A 27000-nucleotide genomic window follows, 5' to 3' on the forward strand; every position below is an offset into this window, starting at 1 on the left:
TGTTGATGCAGGTTTTCTTTAAATATGGTGCTTCAAGTTTTCTATAAATATGTTGGTGTAAGTTTTCTGTAAGTAAGTTGCTTTAAGTTTTCTGTAAGTATGTTGCTGCAAGTTTTCTGTAAATATGTTGCTGCAAGTTTTCTGTAAGTAAGTTGCTTCAAGTTTTCTGTAAGTATGTTGCTGCAAGTTTTCTGTAAATATGTTGCTGCAGGTTTTCTGTAAATATGTTGCTGAAAATGTTCTGTAAATAAGTTGCTGCAAGTTTTCTGTAAAAATGTTTCTGCAAGTTTTCTGGGAAATATAACACTTGGAATAACTTTTAGAAACGTTAAAATATTGTCTTTCTGAGGCATAGGCCTACTCACTTGGAGAATTTCAAAGTAATCCCTACCTAAGTAATTTTTCAAAGTATTACAAAACAATATAAAGTGCTGAGACAAATTTGTTAACACTTGTTTTAACTTTTTCGAATCAATAAATATATTGCTGCAAGTTTTCTGTAAATATGTAAATATGTCCATGTGATTGAGTTATTTAAGGAATATCGATTTTACTCAAATGTATTCTTCAGAAAACCTTTGTTGTAGCCTTTGTAGGTACTGTATTTAATCTGAAGTACTGGTTATTTACTTGCCCTCTATTCATTGAGTATGGTCAGCTTTTCGTGATAGTTTGTTTCTAAGAAACATACTTTTTTGTTAAAATGTTTACATAAAGCTCACAGAAACCATCCCCATGTCCATCAAAACTATATAAAAAACGGTTTAATCATAGATGAAAAGTTCATACAAAAACGCATTGCCATTAAATGTCTATTTGGAATCACTTCCTAAAATTTATCATAAAACTAACATACAGTAAACTTTTCTAATCGGATCATTGCATTTTGAGTCATTTCGTTTTTAAACTGACGTTAAAACCGCAACACACTTGTTCCACACTTGTTGTGTTGTTGTTGTGTTGTGCAATACACTTATATATATATATATATATATATATATATATATATATATATATATATATGACAGTGCAGATTTTTTGTTTAAGACTATTTTGCTACTCCTACCTCAGAAATTCCAACCTGTCACTGTTATTCCATTACCTATACACCATACTATTATATAATGTAATATTATATAAATGTAGTTAATGGTTTTTCTTCCCATTTACGCAGCCTTCGACAGCATTCCACTACAAAAAACTGTAAAAGATCTTCTTGTAGTTTCGAATAGGGCTTTTGGATCTTCTTTATCTTTGAATTTCATAGGTTGGAAGACGACGAGATATGTGTTTCCATACTCCTGCGGATTAAAGCGATAGCTGATGGCCTTGGTACTACAATCATGTAGATAATTAGTATTAATATTCTTCCGCGTGGCGTCGGACATATCGATACTTAACTAAATATGAGGCCGTCCGGTTACTGAATATCGGTACACATGCAAACTAGATATTTAGGTCGTACTAATTTAGAACCTATTTCTCTATTCATTATGGTCGTCCATAAACGACCAATCGAGGCCAATCTGGCCTTATTAGCATGCGTAGCTTTCAGCTTTCCGCGCTACATATTTTAGGCCTGCGAGGTTACATCCGTGATTTAAAAGGGTTTCAAAATTGTAAGGACAGATTGTTGTTTGTCAATGCAATGATTTGTGCTTTCTAGGTAATGTCTTACAGTGGTGAAGTGAGATTATTTAAATTTGTATTAATTTATGTAGTATGCACTGCCTGTGTTTTACTTAGTGTTTTAAACCAGATAACTTATTCAGTATAGTTTTTTGGATTTTTTCAACAACACAATACAAGTAAAGAGCGCACACGTTGTAGTACACCTTGCTTATGCTGTAAGTTGAATAGTGATTTAAGTATATGCTAAAAGTAATAAAATATGTAAGAACAATTTTAGTCGTCGATCACTTTTTATGTTTGCTCCGTATCATAAACTGCCTAACGAATTTAGGGGTTTGAGGGGAAATCAGGTGCACTGATAAGCTGAGGTTTGAAGAAAATAAGGTGTACTGATAAGGTGAGGTTGGAGATACAATAAGGTGCACTGATAAGGTGAGGTTTGAAGAAAGGTGCACTGATAAGGTGAGGTTTGAAGAAGAAAGGTGCACTGATAAGGTGAGGTTTGAAGAAAGGTGCACTGATAAGGTGAGGTTTGAAGAAGAAAGGTGCACTGATAAGGTGAGGTTTGAGGAAATATAAAGTGTTCTGATAAGTTAAAGCTTGAAGGAAAATTAGGTGAACTAATGAGATGATGTTTGAGCAAAAATAATGTGTACTGATAAGGTGAGGTTTGAGAGAAATTAAGGTGAACTAATGAGATGATGTTTGAGCAAAAATAATGTGTACTGATAAGGTGAGGTTTGAGAGAAATTAAGGTGAACTAATGAGATGATGTTTGAGCAAAATTCCTTAAATATATCCTGTACTGGCCAAATGAAGGTCTAAAGGTTCATAATAACCAGCAAATGTAAAATCCAACACATTTTACACAATGCAAATTTTCCATAATGAGTTTTGGACTCTCCTGGTTTAACCGATCCACCGACCTCGGTTTAACCGGTTCTTTTCATTAGTCGTGACTCATCTGGGTTACTTCCCTCGGCGCTTATTCGCAATTACCACCTGGTTATCGAGTACAAGCTCAAGTGGAATTCTGGGGAACCGGCAGCCCCCACTTCCGGCTCCTTCCGCTTCCGGTTTAGCCCACGCTCAAGTGAGGAACCACCAAACTCCATTAGGGGTTACGAGAGCCTAGATTTTGTATTTAGAGACATTCATTGGCCGTAATGGTTTTAGGGATAGTTTTAAGCAGGAATTATGTGGTAATTATTATACAGGGTGGCTGGTCATCAGTGTGACAACATTTTTTGGCGTAAGTACAAAGTAAATGCAGTGTAATGATGCATATGAAAGATTCCAAGTACAAAAATTAGCTTCCCAAAGAATTATTTTATGTTTTTCAAAAATAATTATGTTTTCAAACTGAATACAGCTATTTCTCAATTACCTGTAAATGGATTTGAGTAGGCAATGTCATTTTCGTGTTCTACATTAAATTTTGAACAAGAATAATATAAAATGACGGAGGATCAGTTGTAAAAACCCCATTGTAAATAGATTCAAAGATAAAAATTAAGATGTTTGATAAACATTTAAAAAACATTGGTCTATTTTATTCGTTCACACCCTGTATACTAGAAAGTGTCCGAATATGTTAAAAACTGCGCCATTTTATAAGCTTTCTAACCATATGCTACACTATTGAGGTTTAGATATTCTGATGTTTGTTTTAGTGGTTTGATTACCAGAAAACAGGGATCTTTTTTACTGTTTTTACTGTTCAAGCTAAAACAAAAATACTGTACAACTTTTGCTTAATACATGCCGGCTTTCTATGTTTTAAATGTTAAAAACACCCTGTTTTCTGGTATTCAAACCACTAAAACAAACAACAGAATATCTAAACCTCAATAGTGTAGCATATGGTTGGAAAGCTAATAAAATGGCACAGTTTTTAACATATTCGGACACTTTCATGTATTCAGGGTGTGAACAAATACAATAGACCAATATTTTTTTAATTTTTATCAAACATCTTCATTTTTATCTTTTAATCTATATACAATGGAGTTTTTACAACTGATCCTCCGTCATTTTCTATTATTCTTATATTATTCAAAATGTAATGTAGAACAGGAAAATAACATTGTCTACTCAAATCCATTTACAGGTAATTGAGAAATAGCTGTATTAAGTTTGAAAACATCGTTATTTTTAAAAAACATAAAATAATTCTTTGGGGAGCTAATTTTTGGACTTGGAACCTTTTATATGCATCATTACACTGCATTTACTTTGTACTTACGCCAAAAATTTTTGTTACACTGATGACCAGCCACCCTGTATAAGTATCGGAAAAAATATGCATTGGAGGATATCTATTCCAGAGAATAGTTTTAGGATAAAAAGTGGGACAGTAAAAAAAATATCGCTATAAATCTTGTTATGGCTTTCGCCATTGCCATAAAATTTAACATACAACCGTGATTATGTTGTCTATAGTAGTAGCCTACTTTGGTTCAGTTTTAAAATCTTTAGCTCTCACATTAGTGACGCAATGGTCTGCACGTATTTTATTACGTTCCAACTTCTTTGGTAAAAAAAACTTTTATTATATTTCTATTTAGTTTTAAATATAATCTTTGTAACGTGGATTAACGAATGTATGTCTTTGTTCTATGCTTAGAAATATTTCTTGGAGGAAAAGAGTTTAGGGTTGTATAAGCATGGATTAATAATAATATATTTTAATTAAAGTTAGCGTAATTGTCCGTATGTAAGAAGATTATCTTTTCAATTTTGCAATTTTTTATAGTGTTTGGGAAATTTTCCTCAACCTAACTAGGATTTGTAAACGTGTTTAATGTTTCAAAAAATAAGTAACACTATTGTAGAACATTGGATTTAAAATGTTTTGCAACCTGACGAGTTTGTAATAGTTTTTAAAAGTAATTTTATTAATTTTTATCACAATGCAAATTGGTACACACAATATTTTAGACCAAACCAATTAATCTATAGTAGCTTATTAGGATTGTGTGCAACGTTGCAGTTGTGTGGTCGGGGTGTTATTAATTTTATTTTTATTTTTTTTTTTAACTGGTTAGAAGTCCGATGCTGAAGTTCTCCATACAAACCTGTACTTTGTGAGAAAGGCACGTGCCGTCATACAGAGATATTTAGTGTTGTAGTCCGGAACTGGGGAAATCGTTTCAGGATTCCTTGTTGGATTTAATTAGTTTATCTTAAGCCACTAAACTCGGTCAGTTGTCCCAGTCCGGTCAGATAGTTAAACCACCTGGTGTAATTAATTCTAATTGCACTGTTACCGTGTACCCTTATTAAAATTACTTCTGCAGGAGGTTTGTTTTGACCGCGAATAATTGGATAGCTTAAATGGGTAGGATTAAACGAATTTGCTTCTATATTAATTTATCTAATGGTTAGATTTTCGTTGGATAAATTATTAAAAGACGTTATCCTTGGTAATCACATTTAGGCCAGAGATACAAGTCGCTCAAGAAAAGCAATCACTGTGAAGATATGTTCTCATTTAAGGTTACTCGGGATTACAAAGCAATTTTCTTTCCAATCCCACTTGTTTCTGAGCACATGTTCTCCAATTTCGTTGGATCCTAAAGTCAGAAAGGTTAGTTCAGTAGGTGAGTTATTAGTTTTGAATATGTAAATATTTGTATTTACGTTTACATTTAAGATATGCAAAAGTTTGTCTTTAATTTTGGTGCAAAACACATCTTGATAATTTTTACTTTATTAAGTTACTGCCTTCGTAAAATGTATGAAATATTGTTATTAAAATATTGCAAAGTGTAATTTTCTAATGTGCTGTTGTTTAAATTGACTGTTTAAAGGGGAACGGGTTTTGTTTCGTACAACTGAAATACAAACTTAATTGCTTACTAATGTCATTATTTCCAATCAGAGAAACTAAAAAAGACGTTACGAGATTTAACGTTTACAATGTATAGGACTACTGAAATAAAATCGCTATTGTAAGGCCCATGACTATATATAGGTCATCAATCTCTATTATAATATAGATTGATAATATAGGACTGTGCCTGTGCGTAGGTTGTTGTGATAAAATTTAACTTCTGAAGAACACTTTCTAAAATAAGATGTCTATTTGTTGTTGCTGATAAGTTTAGTTGAGGTCTTGACGTCATAACTATGATTTCATGACCCTCTAAAATAAGGCCGCGGCGAGACAATTGGCAACGTCGCAGCCTAGGCCAACTGAATCAGCTGTTGCACTTAATCATAAGCTTCTGCATTGCACTAGGGAATAAGTATCCAGGATTCAACACATGTTTTCTTGTCTGTGGTAGGTCTTTATGTATGCACGTTTGTTGGTTTGTTATTACAGTACTGTTATTACCATGGCAACAGGCCGGCCGGTGCGACGTTGCCAAACACCAACGCCGTGGCCTTGTAGTGCAGCCTATGCAGTTAAGCACACCTTATGTGAACAAAATCCGAAACAATTCTGAATATGTCCACTCAGCAGTGTTATAAGTCAATGTCGTACAATACTTGGCTGGTACAAGTTATCTGGAGGAATGCTAATGTACCCACCACATGGCTGTTCGCATTCCCCATAAAGGTTTACCATCACCATAACTCCGTCTTATCTAACCAATCACCGTCACTCGAGATAGAACATGTAGCTGTGATTCATTCACTGCGACTGTGTTAGTTATGAGATTGCTCTTTGTTGTGATTGGTATTGTTACACCGTTGCAATACTAGATGACGAGTTTTGTGACAAGTATTCTGCTTGAGTCTAGTTTACTAAGCATAGGAACTTGAATATTGTACATGAATGATGGTTTTACATGCTCTTTTATAGATTTGTCATCCCATCAGCCAAAGGCAATACAATAAGTCATCATATCCAGTAAAATGTGGAGGTGGTGTTGATTTTTACCATACATTTCGTTTTTCGTTAATCTAAAAATTCTTTTAACAAAATTAAAAGATATACAGGGTGAGTCTTCTAAGCTGTCCTAATCAAATTTCAGACGAACGGCTTGAAATACAGAGATAGAACAAAACTTTTTCCTACTAATTCATACTACGTGAAGTTTAATTGCAATAATCTAGAATGCCACAATCACTATATCAATGAGTATAGGCTGACGCTTATGTCGCAAGTAGTGAGACATTTTGTTTTGTAGTAGGACTAGTTTATGTTTCGGTTAAGCTATCATTTGTGTCAGATTTTCTCTTCAAAACATACCTGGTAGAACATTTTGTTTACGTTTGTGTTAAGTCGTAATTTTGTTGTTTATACATGTTAAAAATCTATACCATACCAGTTTTACATGGTTCGGTGAACTCACAGGTAACCGTTGTACGAAATATTTTATTGACTACCTTCTACATGTTAAAGGATTTATTATATTAATTTGTATTTAGTTACAACGATTGAAGCCTTAACAGTGCTAACAGTGCAGATTGTCACTATTGCAACGTGTGGTCACTGGTTAACCAAGACTATTTATAGAACCCCCGCGATTGACCACAAATGGCCATCAACTCGCGGTGCCTCGGACCTCCTTGTACGTGTACGTACAAGCTACGTACCACTCATGTACGTAGGTGACACATGCTACGTTTCCGGCTGTTTTCATAATCAAACACTTCCGTCCGAGATTTCTCAATTTCCTCTTCGTATTACGACCTATTTGCGATTATTCCAGCTGTAACTTTGAATTTTACGTTTTGTGCTTGAATCTAATTGTTTTTTTGTGTGACAATATTATCTGGTGTTTAATACAAAACTAGAAATTAATTTATGTTTTGTTTTTGTAGACCATAATTATGTGTTTTTGTATCATAATAGTTGGTCCATACTTTCAGAACAAATCACAGCTCGAATCCATAGAACTTTTTTCAACTATCAGAATATTTTCAGGCTGATTTTATCACCTACTGTATTAAGAAAGGAATACTCCCAAACTGCTTCAATCAAAGGTCGTCAATACTCATTCACACAGGAAGCTAGACAGTGACTAATCTAGGCCTGGTGCACGCAGACTGGAGAAAAATCGGATCCGACGTCCGACAACCATGCCCTAGAGAGCGCTAGAGAGCAACGTCTACGGAAGATGTCGGATCGGAACTGATCGGAGCGGAGAGCGCCGGACTAGTGGGTTAACAGTCCATTGCCTTGCAAAGCCTTGCCCAGTAGTTTTGACGGAAGGTGTCGAAGACATGTCGGATCGAATCGGAGAGCGTCGGACTTTCCTGCTTTTTTTTTTTTTTTAGGGAGAGGAGGGAAAATGCTTTTACGCACACAGGTAGCCAGCCTGTAGTGTGAGACTCCTGAAATTATCAGACTACTCACTAAAAAACCCCCTCTACTCTGTTGGACACAGACCTGGAATTGTTTGTCACATTACTTCAAGTCAGGCCAACATGTGACCTAAGCCCTCAGGGCTCGCACCGTTTCTGGCATTTTGATTCTTTATGACCTACACCGCATCCCGGTCAAGGTCGATCTTCTTGGCGCGGAGGATACCCTGGATATAATGTGACACACAGGTCCAATTGTCCTCACCCTCCGTCATAATCGGTATGACCGTGTCCACCGACAGCAGTCCTATTAACTGTTGAGCCTCCAGGCGGGGCCTTTCCCAGCGCTGGCAGTGGAAAAATGTATGTTCCACGTCATCGAGAATGCCTGGGCAGTATATGCAGTCGGGAGACACGGCTTTGCCCATCCTGAACAGGTACGACCGGAAAAAGCCGTGTCCCGTCAGAAATTGGGTGAGGTAAAAGTCCACCTCTCCGTACCGCCGATCAACCCAAGGTTGGACTTGCTGTATCAGTCGCCTGGTCCAGAGTCCCCGTGTCTCCTGTTCCCAGCCCTCCTGCCACAGCTGGTAGGTGCGGGTGCGTTCCTCTGTTCGTGCCTCGTCCTCCCCACGGCGCCGGTAAATTGCCTTTCTCTCCGCCGCCAAAAGTTTGACGGGGATGACTCCAGCAATCACCAGGACGGCGGGCTCGGACACTGTTCGGTAGGCAGATGCTACCCTCAGTGCTGCCTGACGCTGCACTCGGGCGAGCCGCATCCTGTATGCCTCCTTATTTAGTGCGTCTCCCCACACCTCCGCACCGTACAAGAGTACGGACTGGACCGAAGACATTAACAGCCTTCTACGACTGGACCGAGGCCCTCCGACATTGGCCATCAACCGGCTAAGAGAAGAAACCACCCTAGCGGCCTTGTCCGCTGTTCGGAAGATCTGATCCCGCCAGCTAAGCTTGCTGTCTACCATGACCCCAAGATACTTGGCAGAACGAACAGTTTGAACCTCGACGGCTCCCACCCTCAGCGGCACGATGGTGTCAATCCGTTTTTTTGTCAAAATCACGATCTCGGTTTTGCTCAGAGCAAGTGAGAGACCGTGGTCTGCCATCCATGCGTTTATGGTACGCATGTACGCGTTTATGTACTTTCCTGCTTAAGACACAAATAAATTAAAGTATTCGAGTTTTATCTTAATCTTAATAATTGTTTATCTGCCTTTTTAACTACCCTGACATTTCCCCGTTAAATTAACGGCCTTATTTATTTAATCATACTTCTTTAACTTAAATAATTATCAATAAATCATTTGAAGGTGTATTTCATACCCAATCCGCTACAATTGGATTTTGGATTCAAAGTACAGTATGTGTTACAGAGAAGTGTGTTTACAGATAGTTTTTCAAACCCCCCGAGAGCTAAACGGTAAAACATCGGCGGCGCTTGAATAATAGGTCGATAGCCTTTGGAATTTATGGGTTTATAAATTGACGAGCCCTCAAATAATGTGTACACAACTGAGACTAATTTATGGCCTGGGGCAATCTAAACTGCTCCCAGTCGGGAGAACATTTTGTGAATGATAGGTTCCGTTTAACAAGTCCTGGTTTTTTTTATCTCCAACTAACGTTATTTAACCTACTAGATCATTGATCAGTGCGATTAGTATATTAAAATTATTGAGTAGTCAGTAAAGGATGATTAAAGTTTGCGACCTGTATTAATTTAATTTCAGACAATGTACTTGTATATTAGAGTGGTATGCAATGTATTTTAGGAGTTTATTTCATAACACAAACAAAAGTTTTTTTTTTTTTTTATCGTTGACTAAAGGTGAAATATTGATCTTAACCTTAGAGTAACTTTTCTTCTATCTAAAGTTATAAGCGTACTTTTAATGTTTAGACTCCGTGAAAATTATTAGAAATCATAAATAATCATTGTAGTTATACGTACTTCTTATTTCTACTCCATATATTTCTAGACATTTTCTACTGTTTACAGTCCTTACTCTGTTAGTTTTCCTGTTATTATTCATTTTAAGAAAATTACAGCACCTTAATCTATGGTGCGTAACTGTATTGAATACTTGTTACTAGTAATTAGGGGTTCAGTGCTTGGACATATTTCTTATTATTCCTTCTCTACTGATCGTTATTAATATTACTATTAAGTTAATACTAACTCCTAGTTAATAGTATTACCAAAGATTACATATGCTAACGCAAAATTTTGCGTTAGCATATGTAATCTTTGGTATTACTAATTTAATTTGTCTGTAAATTTCACCAGAAATAATGCACTGAAGAAACCTGCTCTGGGAGTAATCAACGGTCGTGCATTATTTGCTAAAGAGTTCCTTAATTGCGCCAAGGCCTCATAGGGTCCCTAAAAATGTTCCTTAGTTGCGCCAAGCCCAAGCCAGGTAGGGGTGAGTTACCGGCAGAAGGAATAAGCTTGTTTTAGTGTCATCAACTTAACCTAACCCAACCTTACATAACCTACTCAATTATACAGTCAAAGAGGGCTGCCACTTGGTGCAGTTAATGAACTTATTGGGTGGCTCCCTGGAGTAGTTGGCGCAATTCGGAATACCCGACTTTAGGTCAGTTGGCGCAATTACCCGCCCTCTAATGAACAAATAGCGTGTACCCATATTGTTAATGGTGTTGTATTGGAAAATACATCAGTTTCACTCCGTGCACATTTACCAACTGAAACTACAGCGGGAGAGAAAATTAAGAATCATTTATCTTTGAAATAAATTACCACATGTACAATAGTCTATAGCGTGCCAGGATTGTGTGCAAGTCTGTTCATCAGTCATACTCCCATCCTCTGTAGACGTGGACATCCTGTAGGATTGTGAGGATGTTAAATCAAAATGTTGCCTTGCCATACACAATGGCACGTTACTCAAGTCTCGGACCTTTCTCAAGTAAAGGTTACGGTTCACTTTCACGAGTGTGGCAGTGATGTATCCACGATTGACTAGGAAATACGGGGGCTTATGGGATGAAAATGATTTTACCTAATCCTGCCCAAAAATTGTGGTACTTACGTATTATACGAGCACACCTAATAATTATAACCTAACCTAACCTAAGGGTAGACTATGTTTTAGGTTAGGTTAGGAAGATTGTCCTATTTAAACGAATTAAAATCTTATTTAGAAGTCGATTTATCGGTGTGGTCGGTACGTAAGTACCCTTATTGCAATTAATTTATTAATCATTTTATAGAGGATAAATATAAAAGGCAAAGCCCTCACTGACTGACTCACTCACTCACTCACTCATCACTAATTCTCCCACTTCCCACTTACCTAGGAGGCTGAAATTTGGTACACTGATTCTTTAGGCATTAAATAGGAAAACTAAGTGGTTTTTATTCTGATCGGACTCTCGGGCTCCGCCCCAGTGGCTCTGGAGTTTCCCATGGTAACCTAATGAGTACTCATATTTAAATGGAATTAATGAATCTTAACAGCTGTTTCAATTAAACAAGTTGGTTCTATTCTATGATGTTCAATAGCATTAAAGTTACAAGAATTACAAACAGAGTGCAGCACTATTATTTTTTTTAATATTTGACAACAGCTAATTTTAAACCAAAAGGTGAGTGAGCAAAGCGAACGAACTTCAACCCGGAGGCGAGTTAGCGTAGCGAACGAGCTAACCTGAAGGCAAGAGAGCGCAGCGAACGAGCTCCAACTTAAAGGTGAGTGAGCGTAGCGAACGAACTTCAACCAGGGGCCCATTTCATAATAAACTACAAGTTACAACTTGTAACTTGTAATTTCCATAAGATTTGCATTGGGCGATCAGCTGATTTACTAATAATATTAGTTTGTACTTTATTATGAAATGGGCCCCAGGACGTGTGAGCGCAGCGAACGTGCTCCAACCTAAAGGTGAGTGAGCGTAGCGAACGAACTTCAACCAGGACGTGATTGAGCCATGCGAACGAGCTCACATATGAAGTTAAACGGGGCAAAGCCCGCGGGTACAGCTAGTAGAGGATAAAATCAAATAAATTCGTGTACCGAAGGGTTCTAGGTTACCTTAGGAGAAATTCCGACGAAAAATTGTAAATAACAAGTTCCCTTGTTATTCTTATGGAGAATAATAAGTGGTTTTACTTTGCTTTCTTATAGATGCATTAAGACAAAATTTTGAAAAATGTATTAATTTTTTCACTAAGATATTACACCAAACGTAAAATGCATTTAACTTAATGTTATTAAAATAGATAATAAGTCTGACAAAGGAAATATATTAGTGAAAATTTCTATCTCCAGGTTTGCTGAGATGGGAGTATACTTTTTTCACACAGTTAACTGATATGAATCTAAGGTAACTGTCAGACATAACATTAACATAAAGCCAAACTTTTGAGGGCTTTAAAGTTGAGTCAACACTCTAAAGACCCATCTCACTCTTTTGTAATTAGTTAAACCCTGTCTACGTACCGTATTCAATTACGTTTACATTATTTTCAAGAATTCAAACTCCACCAAGGGATTAAAATCCATTTAGTATATCGTTAATGTAATTTTGTCATATAACCCTGCCAGGGAATAGAGCGACATGTGGTTAAAGAATAATTCTTAAACATTTTAGACAGATTTCCGATAACGCTAGCAACTTGCATTAACTCCCACGGCGAGGGATTATTGAGGGAATAAGATAAATTTATAACCAGGAAACACTAGAAGAAAAAATAGTTACCATTTTTTTTTTTTTAACATTTTTGTTTTCCTTGACTGAAGTTCATTTTTGGTAATTGTGGCTTTATGCTGTCTAAGGGATCATTTTGGACATTGTCCATCACTATTAGGAAATAGAATAGTTTTCTCGACGTTTCGGGATCTGAAATCGGATCCCGTACTCAGGTGGTAAAGTACCTTAAACATAACAAGATTAGTAAACTAAGTCAGAACAACAAACAAACAACTAAATGAAAACTGAGACAATTCAAAGGCTAGAACAAAGTTAGGTAGGAACAAAAAGCCACCTTTGTTGGAGGGACAATAAATAACAAAATTAAATCAAAGCTGTAGGTTTAAGATGTGTGAATCCTTTAGAAAATCTGTCAACGGTTTTTAGCAACTCAAGATATGACCGTTGGTCGTTACATTGTCTAGTGGAATGGTTTAGCTAAGACATCTAGCATCTAGAAATCTAGTTATGTAAATTCTATATCAGTGTTACACACAGGTACAAATTTTTATTGGAATATGTGGTCTATACAGGTTAGTTTTCACAATGTTTGCTCTGTTAAGTGATAATAAACACCAATGCCGCACCTTGTTTCGAAATGTTTTTCTTGTTAATTGTTATCGAAGTTTTCTGATATCGGCTCTATCACGACATATAACTGGTTAAGATTTGCAAAAGTAAGACAAAAATATTTTTCGGCAAGTTTAAGATCTATAAAATACATATTTTGATACCAATTTAATTCCAATAACTCAATTGGTGTTAACAATTTGCTTGTCTGTAACGAAAATCTTGACAAAAAAGTGAATAAGTTTTTGAAAAAATTTTCAAATATTTCAATTAAAGTTACCCGATCTTCAAACCTAAAACCTCCAATAGCACAAACGTTTTTCGGCGTGGATGCAAAGAGAAAATTTCAAAGCACTCATTAACAATTCATGTTTTTCTGCTGTGGGCTTTTAAGTGTTCATTTAAGCAATGGAATGAAAACCAACACTGGTGAAGAAAGGGTTGATTATGATTACGCCGCTTTAGGTTGAAGGGGAGGGAAGTGATCTCACCCTTACCTCTTGTGGGTAAATTACCTCTTCCCCTTTCCACCCTCTTTCCCCTCTGCTCACCTACCCACATGACTTATACTTGGGGTAAGATGTTTGTAGGCTTAATTATGTGTGATTGTTGTTTTGGAAAAATCGTATATGTGTTTACCCTGATTTCGGAATGAAATCTAGTTCCATGTTTCTTTGATCTTTGGTGTTTAAGTTCATTAAAACTGTAGCCCTAAAAATGGAGCGTAAATGGCGGTGCATCCACGCATAAATGTTTAACAACGTTTAAATGTTGGGGTTATTTTTTGAGGGTTGAAAGTGAAGTACCGTACGAGTTGACATTTGTGGGGATCGTGAAAGGCAGTGTGATTCAATCAAAAAAGTCCCCCCCCCCTCATTTTGGATAGTTGACTTTGGTAGCCTATCATTATACAAGCTTTGACGAAGAAGGTTGTCGCAAGCCGATTTCAAATGGCTAAAGATTTACGGGGTGGTGCAAGTTACTTTTCAGCCATCCTATAACAAATATGAGGTCTGATCTGGTATGCTTACAAAGTCTCAACTTTAAAGCTATTGGGTAATTTATCCAGCCAGAAATCTTACACTTGCAAACCCAGCATAGCTTTCTTTCTCGTCATTAACGGTTGTAAAAAGAGTTTAGCCGTATTGATACAAACGATGTAAGTATATATTTACACCGTTTTACTTAAAGAGATTTTAAACGGTTCAAACATACTTTGATGACAGTCAAGGAAATAAAGCGAATATATTGGCCAAAATATTATGTCAGTGAGGGAGAGTTTTTAAGTCAAAGAAAAAGACTCTACTCCAATGTCACGTGGGTATTAGATAAAGTGCTACATATTGTAAAAGTATAAACCAAACACTGTTTTATCTCCAAAATGCCTTGGTCACTTTAGGATATAACCAATTAACCTAGATTTGCCTTCAATATAAGGGTTTAAACCCCATAATCATTCTTTTTACCTTTAACCCGAAAATAAAAATATAGAATATCTTGATAGTGGAGCCTACTATATGCAACAGCAATACTTTATCTTTTTTAGGTCGTTCGATCACATCTGTCCCCAGTTTCAGCACTGTGCCCGACCAATGCTCGCTCCAGCTGCGGTGACAATTATTGGACTATCGGAGAATAATTGGTGGAGGCGGCTGTGAGCAAACCGCCAATGGATCAGCTATTGGTTAATCATTGGCGTTATAAAACCACAGCGTTGAATATCGCTATCAAGAGCCATAGTGGTTTATCTATAACTAGCAGTTACCCGGCGCCCGTTGCTGCGCTAACAAACTATTTATTTTAAATTGTTATTTGTTCTTTACGATAAATAGTATTAATTAGTATTAGTATTATTAGAGTTTCTTCTTTTAATGACAGTAATGTGGTGGGTTAATGATAAATTGGGAGTCATTTGAATACATGAGATAGCACGCACGGTTATTATTCACTTAATAATTTATGTTAGATTGGGTGGGTATAGAACAAAAGATAAAAATACTAAGGCATTTTCATCCCTTTTATTATTTATAATACTTTAAAACAGGTTTTTACTTTTCATGTTAACATATTTAATACAATAGTGAAGAATTTCAAGTTTGTTGATTGCACAGGTGTGCTGCGATTGGGGTTTAATATATTTGGACTTATCCAAAAGTAAAATAGTTTACATAATTTTGTGATTCAAGCCTACAAAACAGTTGGTGAAAGTAAACATCTGCTTTTAAACTATATTTATCTGTATTCATTGTATTTCAAAAAGTCTGACATTGGACCCCTTAAAACCCTCTGGGGCGGAGCCCTTCTGACGGATCTGCACCAAACTTCACACAAACCATCCTTGAATAATGCTTAATAATGCCTGAAAGTTTCATTACAATCTGTCGAGCGGTTTCGGATTCCTTAAGGTACATACATACATATATACATAGTTCCTCTTTTATAGATATAGATATAGATGTACTGAAGTAAGACAAATAATGTTTACCAAACGTTTAATATTTAATTTAATATTTACTTGCTTGAATTATACAGAGTACTGTGTTTTATCATACAATTTTGTGGTCGGTTTTAGGTGCCGATGAACTTTTACATAATGTAAACAAAATTTTATCGAGCATGCTAGGATGTAAAAATAAATTTTTGGACCCCCCTTTAATTTCTAGAGTGTATGGTTTAATTTGTAAAGTATCGGGCCTAAATTTCGTAAATCAATGGCTGTTGGTAAATCAAAAGTTTGCCGGTTTGATCCTGGGAAAATACAGTAGCTTGTTGATGGTCCAAAACCGGGAACAGCTGATCTTTGTCAGAAACTACACAGATCATCTCATTTCATTCTACACTCATCAATCACTAATATTTGGATTACAATACGCAATACGTCGCCATATAAAATAATTGACAATTGGCCTTTTGAAATGTACATACCACTTTAAGCTACAAGGTATAATTTTACCAATTAATAAAAGTGCAATTTTTGGCGAGAGGAACTGTTTATTGGAAATCTACCTCCAAAAAAATTACAATTTTAAATAAACTTAAAAAAAATTAATATATTTCGTAGATGAGAAAAACTATATCGAAGATCTAAACGATACTATAGTCAGTATTTTCATTTCTTCAACGTCAGGATTTCCGACTCAAAGCTTTACATACAATTTATTGTTGCTGAAGGTATAGTGAAACAGAAGATTATGTATCGAGGATTACTGTTTTGTGTCGATCCTCGGCGGATTCGGTCTAGAATTCACTTTGTTTCGTAACTCCAGCTTACGGAACCAATAGACCTTGCTAGGGAGGTTTGAATATTGTAAGCGATTTCGTATTCTCTTTTTGTGTTACAGACGTATCAGAGTGAAGTTTTGGTCATACATAAAAAATTATAATAATGTTTCATTTTCCTTAAGAAAGCTGCATGTATATTTGTATTTGCGTGTAAACTATAGTTATTCCACATTGTAGACTATAGTTGATGAACGTTTAAAACGTGTGGCTCTAAACGGGATTGATGATGATTACTAGTTGATAACTGCACCCTCATTAATGATGCCCAGTCTCATCATGTTTTATCCATTACAGAAGACTCATTACGTAGTAATTACTGTTGCTTCTTTTGTCCAGCTTTAGCACGTGTTAATTGGAATTGTTCATTTTTTTCTTCTTTGCACATTTTCAACTTCTTTTGTAAGTTGTAAAGACTAAAGAGTAAATACTTCTTATCCCCCACGATAGCCCTTTAGGATGGGGACGATGAAACTGCCGCGATATTAGGTACGTTTTAATTGATCAAATTGCCCCGCTCATAAAACAGAGCATCAGAAGGGTCGCCTCTCGCCTCACCATACCAGAAATGCTGAAATTGCCCCGAGCGCCCGGCTAGGTAGCCGCTACGGGTCTGGGGAAAGGGGAATTAGGCCCCGTCCTAGCTGGACGGCAAGAGCGACGCGACCGACGCGACCATTGGCCGCTGCTGTCGGCGGCAAAATGTGTGTCCACACTGAGCGGCACGACACGGCGACGTGTCATGGAATGAGGCAGCTGTTTTGGGTGCTGATCCGTCGCGTCGCCGGTGTAGCGCTACCAAATACAAACATGTTTGTATCTTGAAGCGCTTGTAGCGCGACCGACAAGAGCGGCGCCGCTGTTGCTGCTCACTTAACATGTGTTTGTATCTGTCGCTGTTGTCGGTCGCGTCGGTCGCGCCGCTCTTGCCGTCCAGCTAGGACGGGGCCTTATTGTTGTCCCTGCATTATGTCATGTCAGTGACTGCATTCTTTTAATAACTATCACCAATATCAGGAATTACTAGCTTATTTTAGGTTAGGTAAGGTTAGGATAGGATAGGCTAGGTTAGGTTAAGTTAAGTTAGGTATTGGTACAGAAGCAATTGTGACTTGGCAGGAAAAGCAGTTGACGGCAGTTTTGGAGGGTACAGGGACAAAAATAATTTCCTTTTTTCTCTAGTCCCGTAGCGACTACCTGGCCGGGCGCTGGGGGCAGGTAGTGTTCAAAAGTACACAAAATGCTGGGGCAGTTTCACTACGCCCCAATTTATGACGACAATGATATTATTGATTTATTTATTGTGACTATAAAGTAAATAAATAGGCCTAGTATTTACATCGACAAAATTGTGATATTAACTCAACTAAACGTGTTTAAATTCAAGTAGTAATCTACAATCTATATATAAAGGCAAAAGTACCCATGAACTTTTGAGAAAACTACAAGTCACACCCCCATAAACCATATACTTAAAATGTTCCTCATGACGAGAAACCTTGCGCAAAATTATCCATTTTTTCATAAATTGCCCTTTAAGGTCTTAGTTGCTTTCCAAAGGGAACTTTCCATATACTTAATGTTAAAAATACCTCAGCTGTTCTTATTTGTATGTTATTCTTTCAATTATTTATTACCTTATTAAAATCTGGTGTGATTATTTGTTTGCAATGCTGTATTCTGTTTTGTTTATTTCATCTTAACTTAACCAATCAATAGTTTTTTATAATACTTTGAAGTCAAACGGGTTGAAGCCCGTGGGTAACAGCTAGTTAAATCTAAATCTAAATGATTGTGATCATAAAGTATGAACCATGTTGAACTATTGCACATTACAACATTAGAATGTTTTTGACACAAATTTAATACTACCCTTTTGTAGTACAGTACTGGGGGAGCGAGCTGGTCTAGTGGTTAGTGCGAGACTTTACTCCTGAGGTCACGGGTTCAAATCCCGCCAAATCCAAAATTAATTTCTTTACCTAAGTGATTATGCCGAAACCCATAGTTCTAGCCTGAAGTAATTAAAAAAAAAAAAACAATCCCAGGCTCGTGCCTAGCGTCATAGGACAAAAAAATGTAGTACAATAATGTATATGAGTTGTGTTGTTGTGCGATTACTGATGTTGCTCCAGAGGGTTGAATGAACGCAACGGATGAACCGTCTGTTTGGTGTGGGTGGGAGGTGTACACAATGTCTGGAGTATTCTGCCTAGGTTTAGAGGGATTTATCCCCGACTACGGGATACTTATGTGTTTTGGGGATATTTTTTTATGCTGATACAATCAAGAGTTATTCCTTCTATACTGTTGTAGGGAATTGGTTAAGTCTTATTTTTTATGTGCACAAATTTGTCTTAATATATAATAAAAACTATTCAAAGTTAAACATTATTCAATGTTTTTTTCATAGGTAATGTTCACTTCTTAGTTCTTACCAAAGTTTATTGAATCGATTGAATACGCTTCTTTGGATATATATTTCACGTAAATCTGTGCTGTTTACCATAAAACCTGTACTGTAATAACTATTCGCTTACATCGTTATGCTATTTTTAATCGAATTGTATTTGCTTTTTATTATTAAACTGTATACTATTAAAAAGGAAGAACCAACGATAGTACATTCACCAAACAATATGATAATGCATAATAGGTTGACAAACTTAAATAGTATTAGGATATGCTAATATCTGTCTAAGGAATATGTAGGGCTTAGTCACTAACATGATTACAAGATCGTGCCATTCATCCTTCACTCATACTTGGGTTAAAATACGACCATAGTGGCGTCCCCATCTTAAAAAATTAATAATTGATTGATTGAATTAAAAAAATATTGTTTGTGTGTTTCTACTGTATTTTAAGTTTTTAAGGAAAACTGTAAGATCCCTGTTTTTTTTTTTAATCCATTGTTGATTTTTTCTTAAATAGCATCATCAATTGATAGCCCAAATGGCATCTGGGTCCAGAAAACAATTCGCTTGGAATCGAACCAGCGACCTTCAGATTGGAAGGTAAATATTTTAACGTTTCGGCTACTCTGACGATTTACTGAGTGCAAAAATTTTACTTCGATGTGATTTTTGTGCTAGGTCATAAGTATATAATACCAAGAAATTTATCATTTACCATTTTTAGGGATAAAAAGGGATTTTCGCTGATTTGTGGGATAAATTGTATTGTGGGTATCCACAGGCGCAAGTCTCACACCATCGATCTGCCCCAACTAGACGCACGTGCTTCATGTAAATAAAAATAATAACCTTACACTTGAGTTTCAATACAAGTTCAACTATTGATTTTATTTATGGGCTGTTTAAAATGGCGGAAATGTTGATTTGAAATGTTTTGAGTTGAAATGAATGGGAAACGTTCTGAGTTTGTTTTGAAAAGTACTCCCTAGGTCAAGTTGAATGGCTTTTAGAAACTGTTTACATTGCTTTGGGAATGCTTCTATTTACTACTGCCTTTTACGAATAAATAGCCTGTCTTCTTATTTGTTTAATAACCATAGACTTTTGAAAATAGATTCCTGATACACTTAGAAAATTGTGTTTGGTTAGACTAAGCTCTAGGCTTGGTTCGCTTGTTTTTTAAGGTGTTTGGGGTCTTTATTTTGGTTTTTATTCTTAATGCTAATATTCCTCGGCTAAATTAATGTTCAAGATGTCCAAACGATAGTATTTTCGTGTCAAGGTTTCAGATATCAGATGAAGTTAAATAACAAGACTCATCTTCAAAGTGTCTGTCCATAAGATTAGGTGACAAGGAATCTAAATATTTTTTTAACAATCATTAGTATCAAATATAGTTTTTCTATAACACCAACCTCTACGTACATATGATAAAATTAAAGTTACTAAACACACAGTATAAAACAATTTATAGTAATTCTTTAAATGAAACTTAAATAACCTACTTTTTATTTAGAGGGAAAAGTACAGTGGAATTACTATTGAATAAAGCTATTCTGTTGTTATCTTTAGTTGAATACGCTACCTAGGCAAATTGATTATAAATAATTTCAACCTTTATTACTTTGTTTTCATTAAATTTAATACCCTGATGTGAACCAATGTAAACCTGTTAGTCAATAATGAATCTGAAGCACTACATTTTGTAATTTATTTTTGTACGTCTAAATAAATGGTATCTTGAGTCTGGTAGGCTACATTTGATTAAGGAAGATCAAAGGATCGTTTATTTTGAAGCAGCTGCATCGGACACTTCCTAAATTGGAATGTTTGCTAAGACGATACACGTCGGTTTCTAAACAGGATGTTTTTACATACATCAAACAATTCATCCGTGCTTATATTCAATAAAACTTTCATTCGTGCACTATAAAACTGTGAGGTTGATATGCTGTGGAAATGTTTGTATACTACAACATTTGCTTTAAACATATCTCTATAAAGTTTAATCATCAACTTGTAAAGTTGACAACTAATGTTTTACTCTTATCAAATATTATTCACTTTTTCATCATTCAAATATGAAATTTGATTTCCCAAATTGTTTCCAAATCGCGTTTAGCACAATGGTAAGGGGTTTTAACTCTAAGGGTTAAAATAGTGGTGTTAAACCTCTAAAAAAGGATTTTCAAGATGAGATTGGAACAAAGTGAAAACCAGATTGCGCATTTAAAGGTTAAGTCCTTAATCTTAGATTGAAGGAGTGTCTACTCCTTTAATCTATAGTTTAAAGGAAAAGCTTTGTATGTATGAGCTTTGGTACTGATTAGGATCACTCGGTTTAAGGACCGAGCCAAAGACTAGTGGCGCTAGTGAACACCTCGGGACTTCGGTCCGTAGGGTCCCGGGTTCAAATCCCGCCTAATCACCAATGAAAATGAGAATGCCGCAACCCCTGGATGTAGCCAGAAGTAATTTGAAACCTAGGACAAAAACGGGATCTAAGTTCAGTGCACAGTTTCGAACCGCCAAAAAGCTACTCGTCTTTCCTCAGGATTGAACTGGTAATCTTATGTTTAGCAGGCGCGCACTACAACTCAGCTAAAGAGCATTTAACAAAATTACAAATGTTGATACCCCAGTGCCATACTTCAGTGCCGTCTTCTATACTAACTGCTGCGTTTTTGTTACAGCGGGCTGTTCCCTGGTGGTCGACGTCTAGATGCCCCCAGGTCCACCATGCACAGTCCTGCCCCCACTCTCCGGCCCCCAACACCCCCGGAGACGGCACGGACCGCCCCCGCCACGGTACGTATACAATCTGAACAATATTGTTAACATACCGTCTTGTAGGAGAAAATCTATCCTGCATTCTATACGAATATGGAGTATATTGGGCATAACTTGTTTGCAAGGCTGTTAACAAATGGTAAAACTAAATCTGAAAGAGGACCAAATTCATGGACAAAGTAAAATTTGGACATCCTTGATGAAAATGCGTTTAAAAAACAAATATCGGCATGAACTTTAATAAATCTACCTACAGTCCTAATATATTTATAGTAGAGTCCACCCGGAGTCCACCAGTGTATTTCTCAAGTTGAGCTGTTATATTGAGAATTGAGTTTGCCGAAATCTTTTCTGGGTTTTAGCCTGTAATCCCAACCCGTAATATGCACTCCTAACTACTTATGACGACAACGAAAAATGTTGTTTCGTTATTAATATCAAACTCATCGGCAAAGTAAAGTTGCGTTACTGAAACTATAAGATAAAAATAACAGTTAGTTGCCAGCTCAAGAATGGTTCAATCTCGTCTAATCCCCCAAAAAATATATTTCGAACTTTTCTAAACTAAGCCTGTACAAAGTATGTCTGTAAATTTACCTGTATATTTTATATTGAGGTTAGAAAAATAGTGCAGTCTTCTGTACTTTGCACTGCTGTAGTTCCGTCTGAAGTATAGGTGCAAGGTAGTGAAGCCGTTGATTTACAATCGCAGACTGTATGATATTGAATCGTTGAATTCATTATAGTCTGTAAATTGTACAATGGCCAAATGCTTCTTGTAAATTTGCTGTCTCTTCCTAGATTCTATCATAGGCCCTAGTGCATCTGAAACTAGAGATTAAATTGTATATATTGAATTTATGTTTACCTTTTGGTACTTCAAGATATAAATGTTTTTAGGTCAGGATACCTAAAAATGTATTGACAGTGTTCTGCCAATAAATGGTACTGACGGAATAAGTAATAAAGACGTAGATGGCCTTCAAACTATTTTTAATTATGGAAATACAAATGTTTGATACTCCAAACATTAAGTTTGTTTCGTATGTCATTGTTTTTTTTACTTCCATAAGTCATTAATCCCGATAATTGAGGTTTCAATTACTTAAGGATTTCAATTACAGTAACTCAAAAAATTTAAATGATCAAATATGTTTCAGGATGTCAAAAATATAATTTTACGTGTATGATTTTAAAAGAGTCCAAATATGATTCAAACACAACACCGAATGAAGACTAATATTATATTATGTATCATTTGTCGACATTAAATCTGACATAGTTGATATTCCTTCCCTACTGCATAGAGTATGGGGTAATTGTTTACCTTGAAAACTTGATTAATTATACCCTTTTAATGTGATTGTACTATATTTCCCGAAAGGACTTCGAAACATACAGAGAGATTTGGACCGCTCTATTCTTCAAGAGTGTTTACTCCCTGAATTTCCCTTGTACAAATACAACAATAAATAGGATTTGTCCCCGTGATTGGGTAGAGAAACAAAGACTCAGTTACAAATATTGCCTTTGTCAATGATTTGTTTTATTTTTTCGTCATCAATATATTTTTTTCTTTGGCGTACCGGTAACCAATTTTCTTTTGACTTCGCCATTGGCTCATTTCTCTTTGACGTAACTAATTGTCTGTTTTTCTCTCTTTTAGGCTATTATTTTTCAAAAACCAATTTTTTCTCTTTCACGTCACTTGTTGTGTTTTCTTATTGGTGTAACGAAAGTTTCGTTTTTGATATTATATTTACCATTTTGTTTTATATTTACGACACCAATGGTAATTTTTTATTTGGTATTTTTTATTTTTTAATAGTTCGTTTCTTTTTAGCGTTAGACTTTCTTTGACGACACCAATGATAGATTTTTATTCGACTTCGTTTACAAATATTTTTTTTCTCTTTAGTGATTCCAAAGAGTTCAATAGTCCTTTTATCTTTTGCGTTTTTTTTTCTAGCCACCAATGGTTGGCTACCTTTTATTTAACGTCACCTATAATCATTTTCTCGTTGGAATTACAAATGAAATATTTCCTTTGACGACACCAATGGTTAATTTTTATTTGACGTCGCTAATGTTTTTTTTCTTTTTGCGTTAGCCAATGAGATTTCCTTGATATTACTATCGTTGTATAGCCAGTCTCATTACAATGGCTTTCAGTGACTCCACCAATAGTTATTTCCTTTTTGTTATCGCAATGGTATTTTATATTCACGCTCCCAGTAAATTTTCTCAATTGTTTCCCCTTTCGACGAAATCAACAAAACTTTACAGCTTTCGGTCAAAAATATATTTTGGAAAGTTTGAGAACAAGGAATAAGAATATTGGTCCATCTTGAAACGTCTTGCTTAAACAATCTTAAAACATATCGCCCATACTTTAGGCAGTGGGGTTGTGTGCCTTGTGCCTGTAGCTTGCCTTGTTTGTATGTCTTGTGTGTGTAACGCCCGGTCTGCTTGTATGTTGACATGTCTGTACAGACGGATCATGGATGGATTTACTATATCTAACACTTAGTGCCTCCGACACCGCTGCTACTGCTAACACTCACGCCGACTTTCTAACACCGTGTTCAAAACGTTTTGTATACATGGACAAACTGTCTGTTACGTTTGTTACTGCATGCCGAATGAGTAGTCTAGCCTCACCCTGTACATACCACTTGTACCTGTACTATATTTCCGGGGCCCTTTGAATTGGTTGGCTAATCGGTATGATCAGTCTGTACGGAACGGTCGTGCAGTCGCGCCAAGGAGTTCCTTAATTGCGCCAAGGAGTTCCTTAGTTGCGCCAAGCCCAAGCCAGGTAGGAGTAAGTTGCCGACAGAAGAAACGTCCTTGTTTACATGTAATCCTAACCTAAACTAACCTAACTTATAACCTAACCTAACCTACTCAATTATACAGCCAAAGAGGGCCGCCACTTGGTGCAGTTAATGAACGTATCGGGTGGCTCTTTGGAGTAGTTGGCGCAATTCAGGAATACCCGACTACCTATATAGGTTGGCGTCATGAATGTCCACCCTACTGTCTCCTGACCATAAGTATACCTGGGACTGGCCCAGGCCTTCAACCATTGGCTGATCCCCAGATAGACGAAGGGTCAGAAGACAGGTTTCATCGTACAGAGTATAATACACGTTCATCGTGCAGTATAGTGTGCATAAGCCACGTATTTCAAAAGGCAATTTCAGAGATTTTTCTAACTTCCTCTAGGTTCTAGCCCGGAATGGTTTTTGATATTACTCCAGGCTGGGTCTACAGGAGACTGTGCCATTTTAACTTCAATCAAATTCATTGGTGATTGGTGGGATTCAAACCCGAAACCTTAGGGACCAAAGTACTGTGCTCTATTACCACACTAGCTCCAGTTCCAAAAAAGTCAGGACCCGCGAAATGTTCACAATCCACTACTATAGTGAAAATCATGAATGCATTTAAATAAGCAAACATGAATTTACCCCCTTTAAATCTGTTGACGCAGCGCGCTTCGTTGACGTAATCATTATATGATATTTCCACTAAGTTTAATAGCACGACTCCAGATCTGTACGGTGACGTGTATTTGAGTGTAGGTGTAGCGTTGGATTGGACAACTCAACTTTATTTTTTTGGAATCAGTTTTCAAAATAAATACTTTAACGGGGGTAGGTTGGTTCCGCATTTGCTACCTACACTAATCCGGGTCCCGTAGGGTGGGTTATAATCTGGTAGGTCAGTTCCGCATTTGACGGCTTCAACAATAGATCTCTTGAAATTGTAAAGATCAGTGAAGCGTACGAAAATGCCAGTCAACCGAAATAATCCATAAAAATAAGCAAGTTCTGAATGAGTTAAAGTTGAAGTAGCATGTTCCAGTTGTAACGATTTCTCTGGTTTTTTACCATAGCTGATGCAGATATTTCTTTCACCGATCCCAATCTTAAAGGGCGAAGATTATTATTGATTATTATTATATTGAAGATTATTATCCCAATCATTATTGCGAAGCCGCAATCTTAAAACTAAAAAAATCACATTACACCAGCTGCTGCTTAAATACGCTTATGTTACAAAATGCTAATAGCTCAGTTGGTAAACTAAACCTGTCACAGGAAAACTTTAAACTTTGTAACTTAGCATATTATAACAAATTAAAAATATAAATCAAAACTAGTGTACCTGTTGCTCGAAATAAAGCAGTTGTCTAGTACCGGCACTACAGAATCTATATTAAAACTAATAGTCATAATTTTCTATGAGTTTAAAAGACCCTATTAAAAGCGTATGCAACTAATGGAAATACATACGCATAGATACGCACAGATACGCGTATCTTTCACTCTCTCTTTCACTTGAGATATTCATAGTTTTAAACAGTTAATCTAAAGATATACTGTATCGCTCAATCAATGCCTTTGCTTGGAGAATTCAAGCATCTAGACCGCGTGCTATTCTGTGTGTTCATAGATTTTTTCATAACTATTATCACAACTAATCATATTGTGTACGGTAAATAGTCAAATCAGTATTATTACTAAGATCAATTTTGTTAACAGTTATGAAACAGGTGATTTTCTTACATCCTAAACCTAAAATATGTAGAGTTTGTATCATTAATATTCCGAATTTCGAATCGGATACAAGCGTATCCAATCTTTGGATATTTAACTTAAATTTGTTCAATATTCATTCTAAGTCGGCTTTTAGTGAGGCTAATTACCCTTGTCTAATGGAGTGTAACCCACCTTTGTCAATATAAATGCGGAAATAACCTACCTACTTAAGGGGCCCACCAGATTCAAATGCGGAACGAACCTACCCATTTATGGCCCTAGGGTAATTATCTGCGGAACTAACCTACCACCACTTTAACAACATTTTATTTTATTTTATTTCAGTTCTTTGCCATTTAACATAAGTATTGTTTTTATTTCGTTCCACACTAGGCAAAACCCTCAGTTTAAACAATATCAAGAGGTGTGTAACCAATAGCATTATGGTTTCCCATGTTTATTTTTAATTCTATTGGTCTTCCCCCTTTAATTTTTTTTACGATCTAGATTTCTTTGGCCTTAACCAAACTTTTTTTTTTTAACTTGACATGGATTGATTCATACATCTTTTACTCCTAGTATTTATCAAATCAATTAGTTGATTTTTGTAAAAGTTTACCAATTTGAAGGACCTCGTACACTACCGATGCCGGTACCTCTCACTGTCTTTCATGTAAATATTACTCTTGAAATGCATTGTAAATTATCTGGCGTGAGTAGGGAAATATATCATTCATTTTACAAATTAAACGTTCTTATTGTTCTTAAAT

At 36.2% G+C, this 27000-nt stretch overlaps 1 protein-coding gene across 3 annotated transcripts in view; it reads left to right on the forward strand.

Annotated features, from left to right (window-relative positions):
* The window catches only part of LOC128990405 (uncharacterized), a 382719-nt gene that overhangs the window by 324073 nt on the left and 31646 nt on the right, over window positions 1-27000 (forward strand). For all 3 annotated transcript variants that reach the window (XM_054412754.1, XM_054412755.1, XM_054412756.1), the window contains one exon: window positions 21587-21701. In XM_054412754.1, coding sequence (XP_054268729.1) covers window positions 21587-21701 — 115 coding nt within the window. The remainder of the gene's footprint in view (window positions 1-21586; window positions 21702-27000) is intronic.

The sequence above is a fragment of the Macrosteles quadrilineatus genome, unplaced genomic scaffold (genome assembly GCF_028750875.1).
Source record: "Macrosteles quadrilineatus isolate MER2022 unplaced genomic scaffold, UCM_ALF_1.0 Scaffold_3__2_contigs__length_128488019, whole genome shotgun sequence".
NCBI classification, from domain to species: Eukaryota; Metazoa; Arthropoda; class Insecta; order Hemiptera; family Cicadellidae; genus Macrosteles; species Macrosteles quadrilineatus.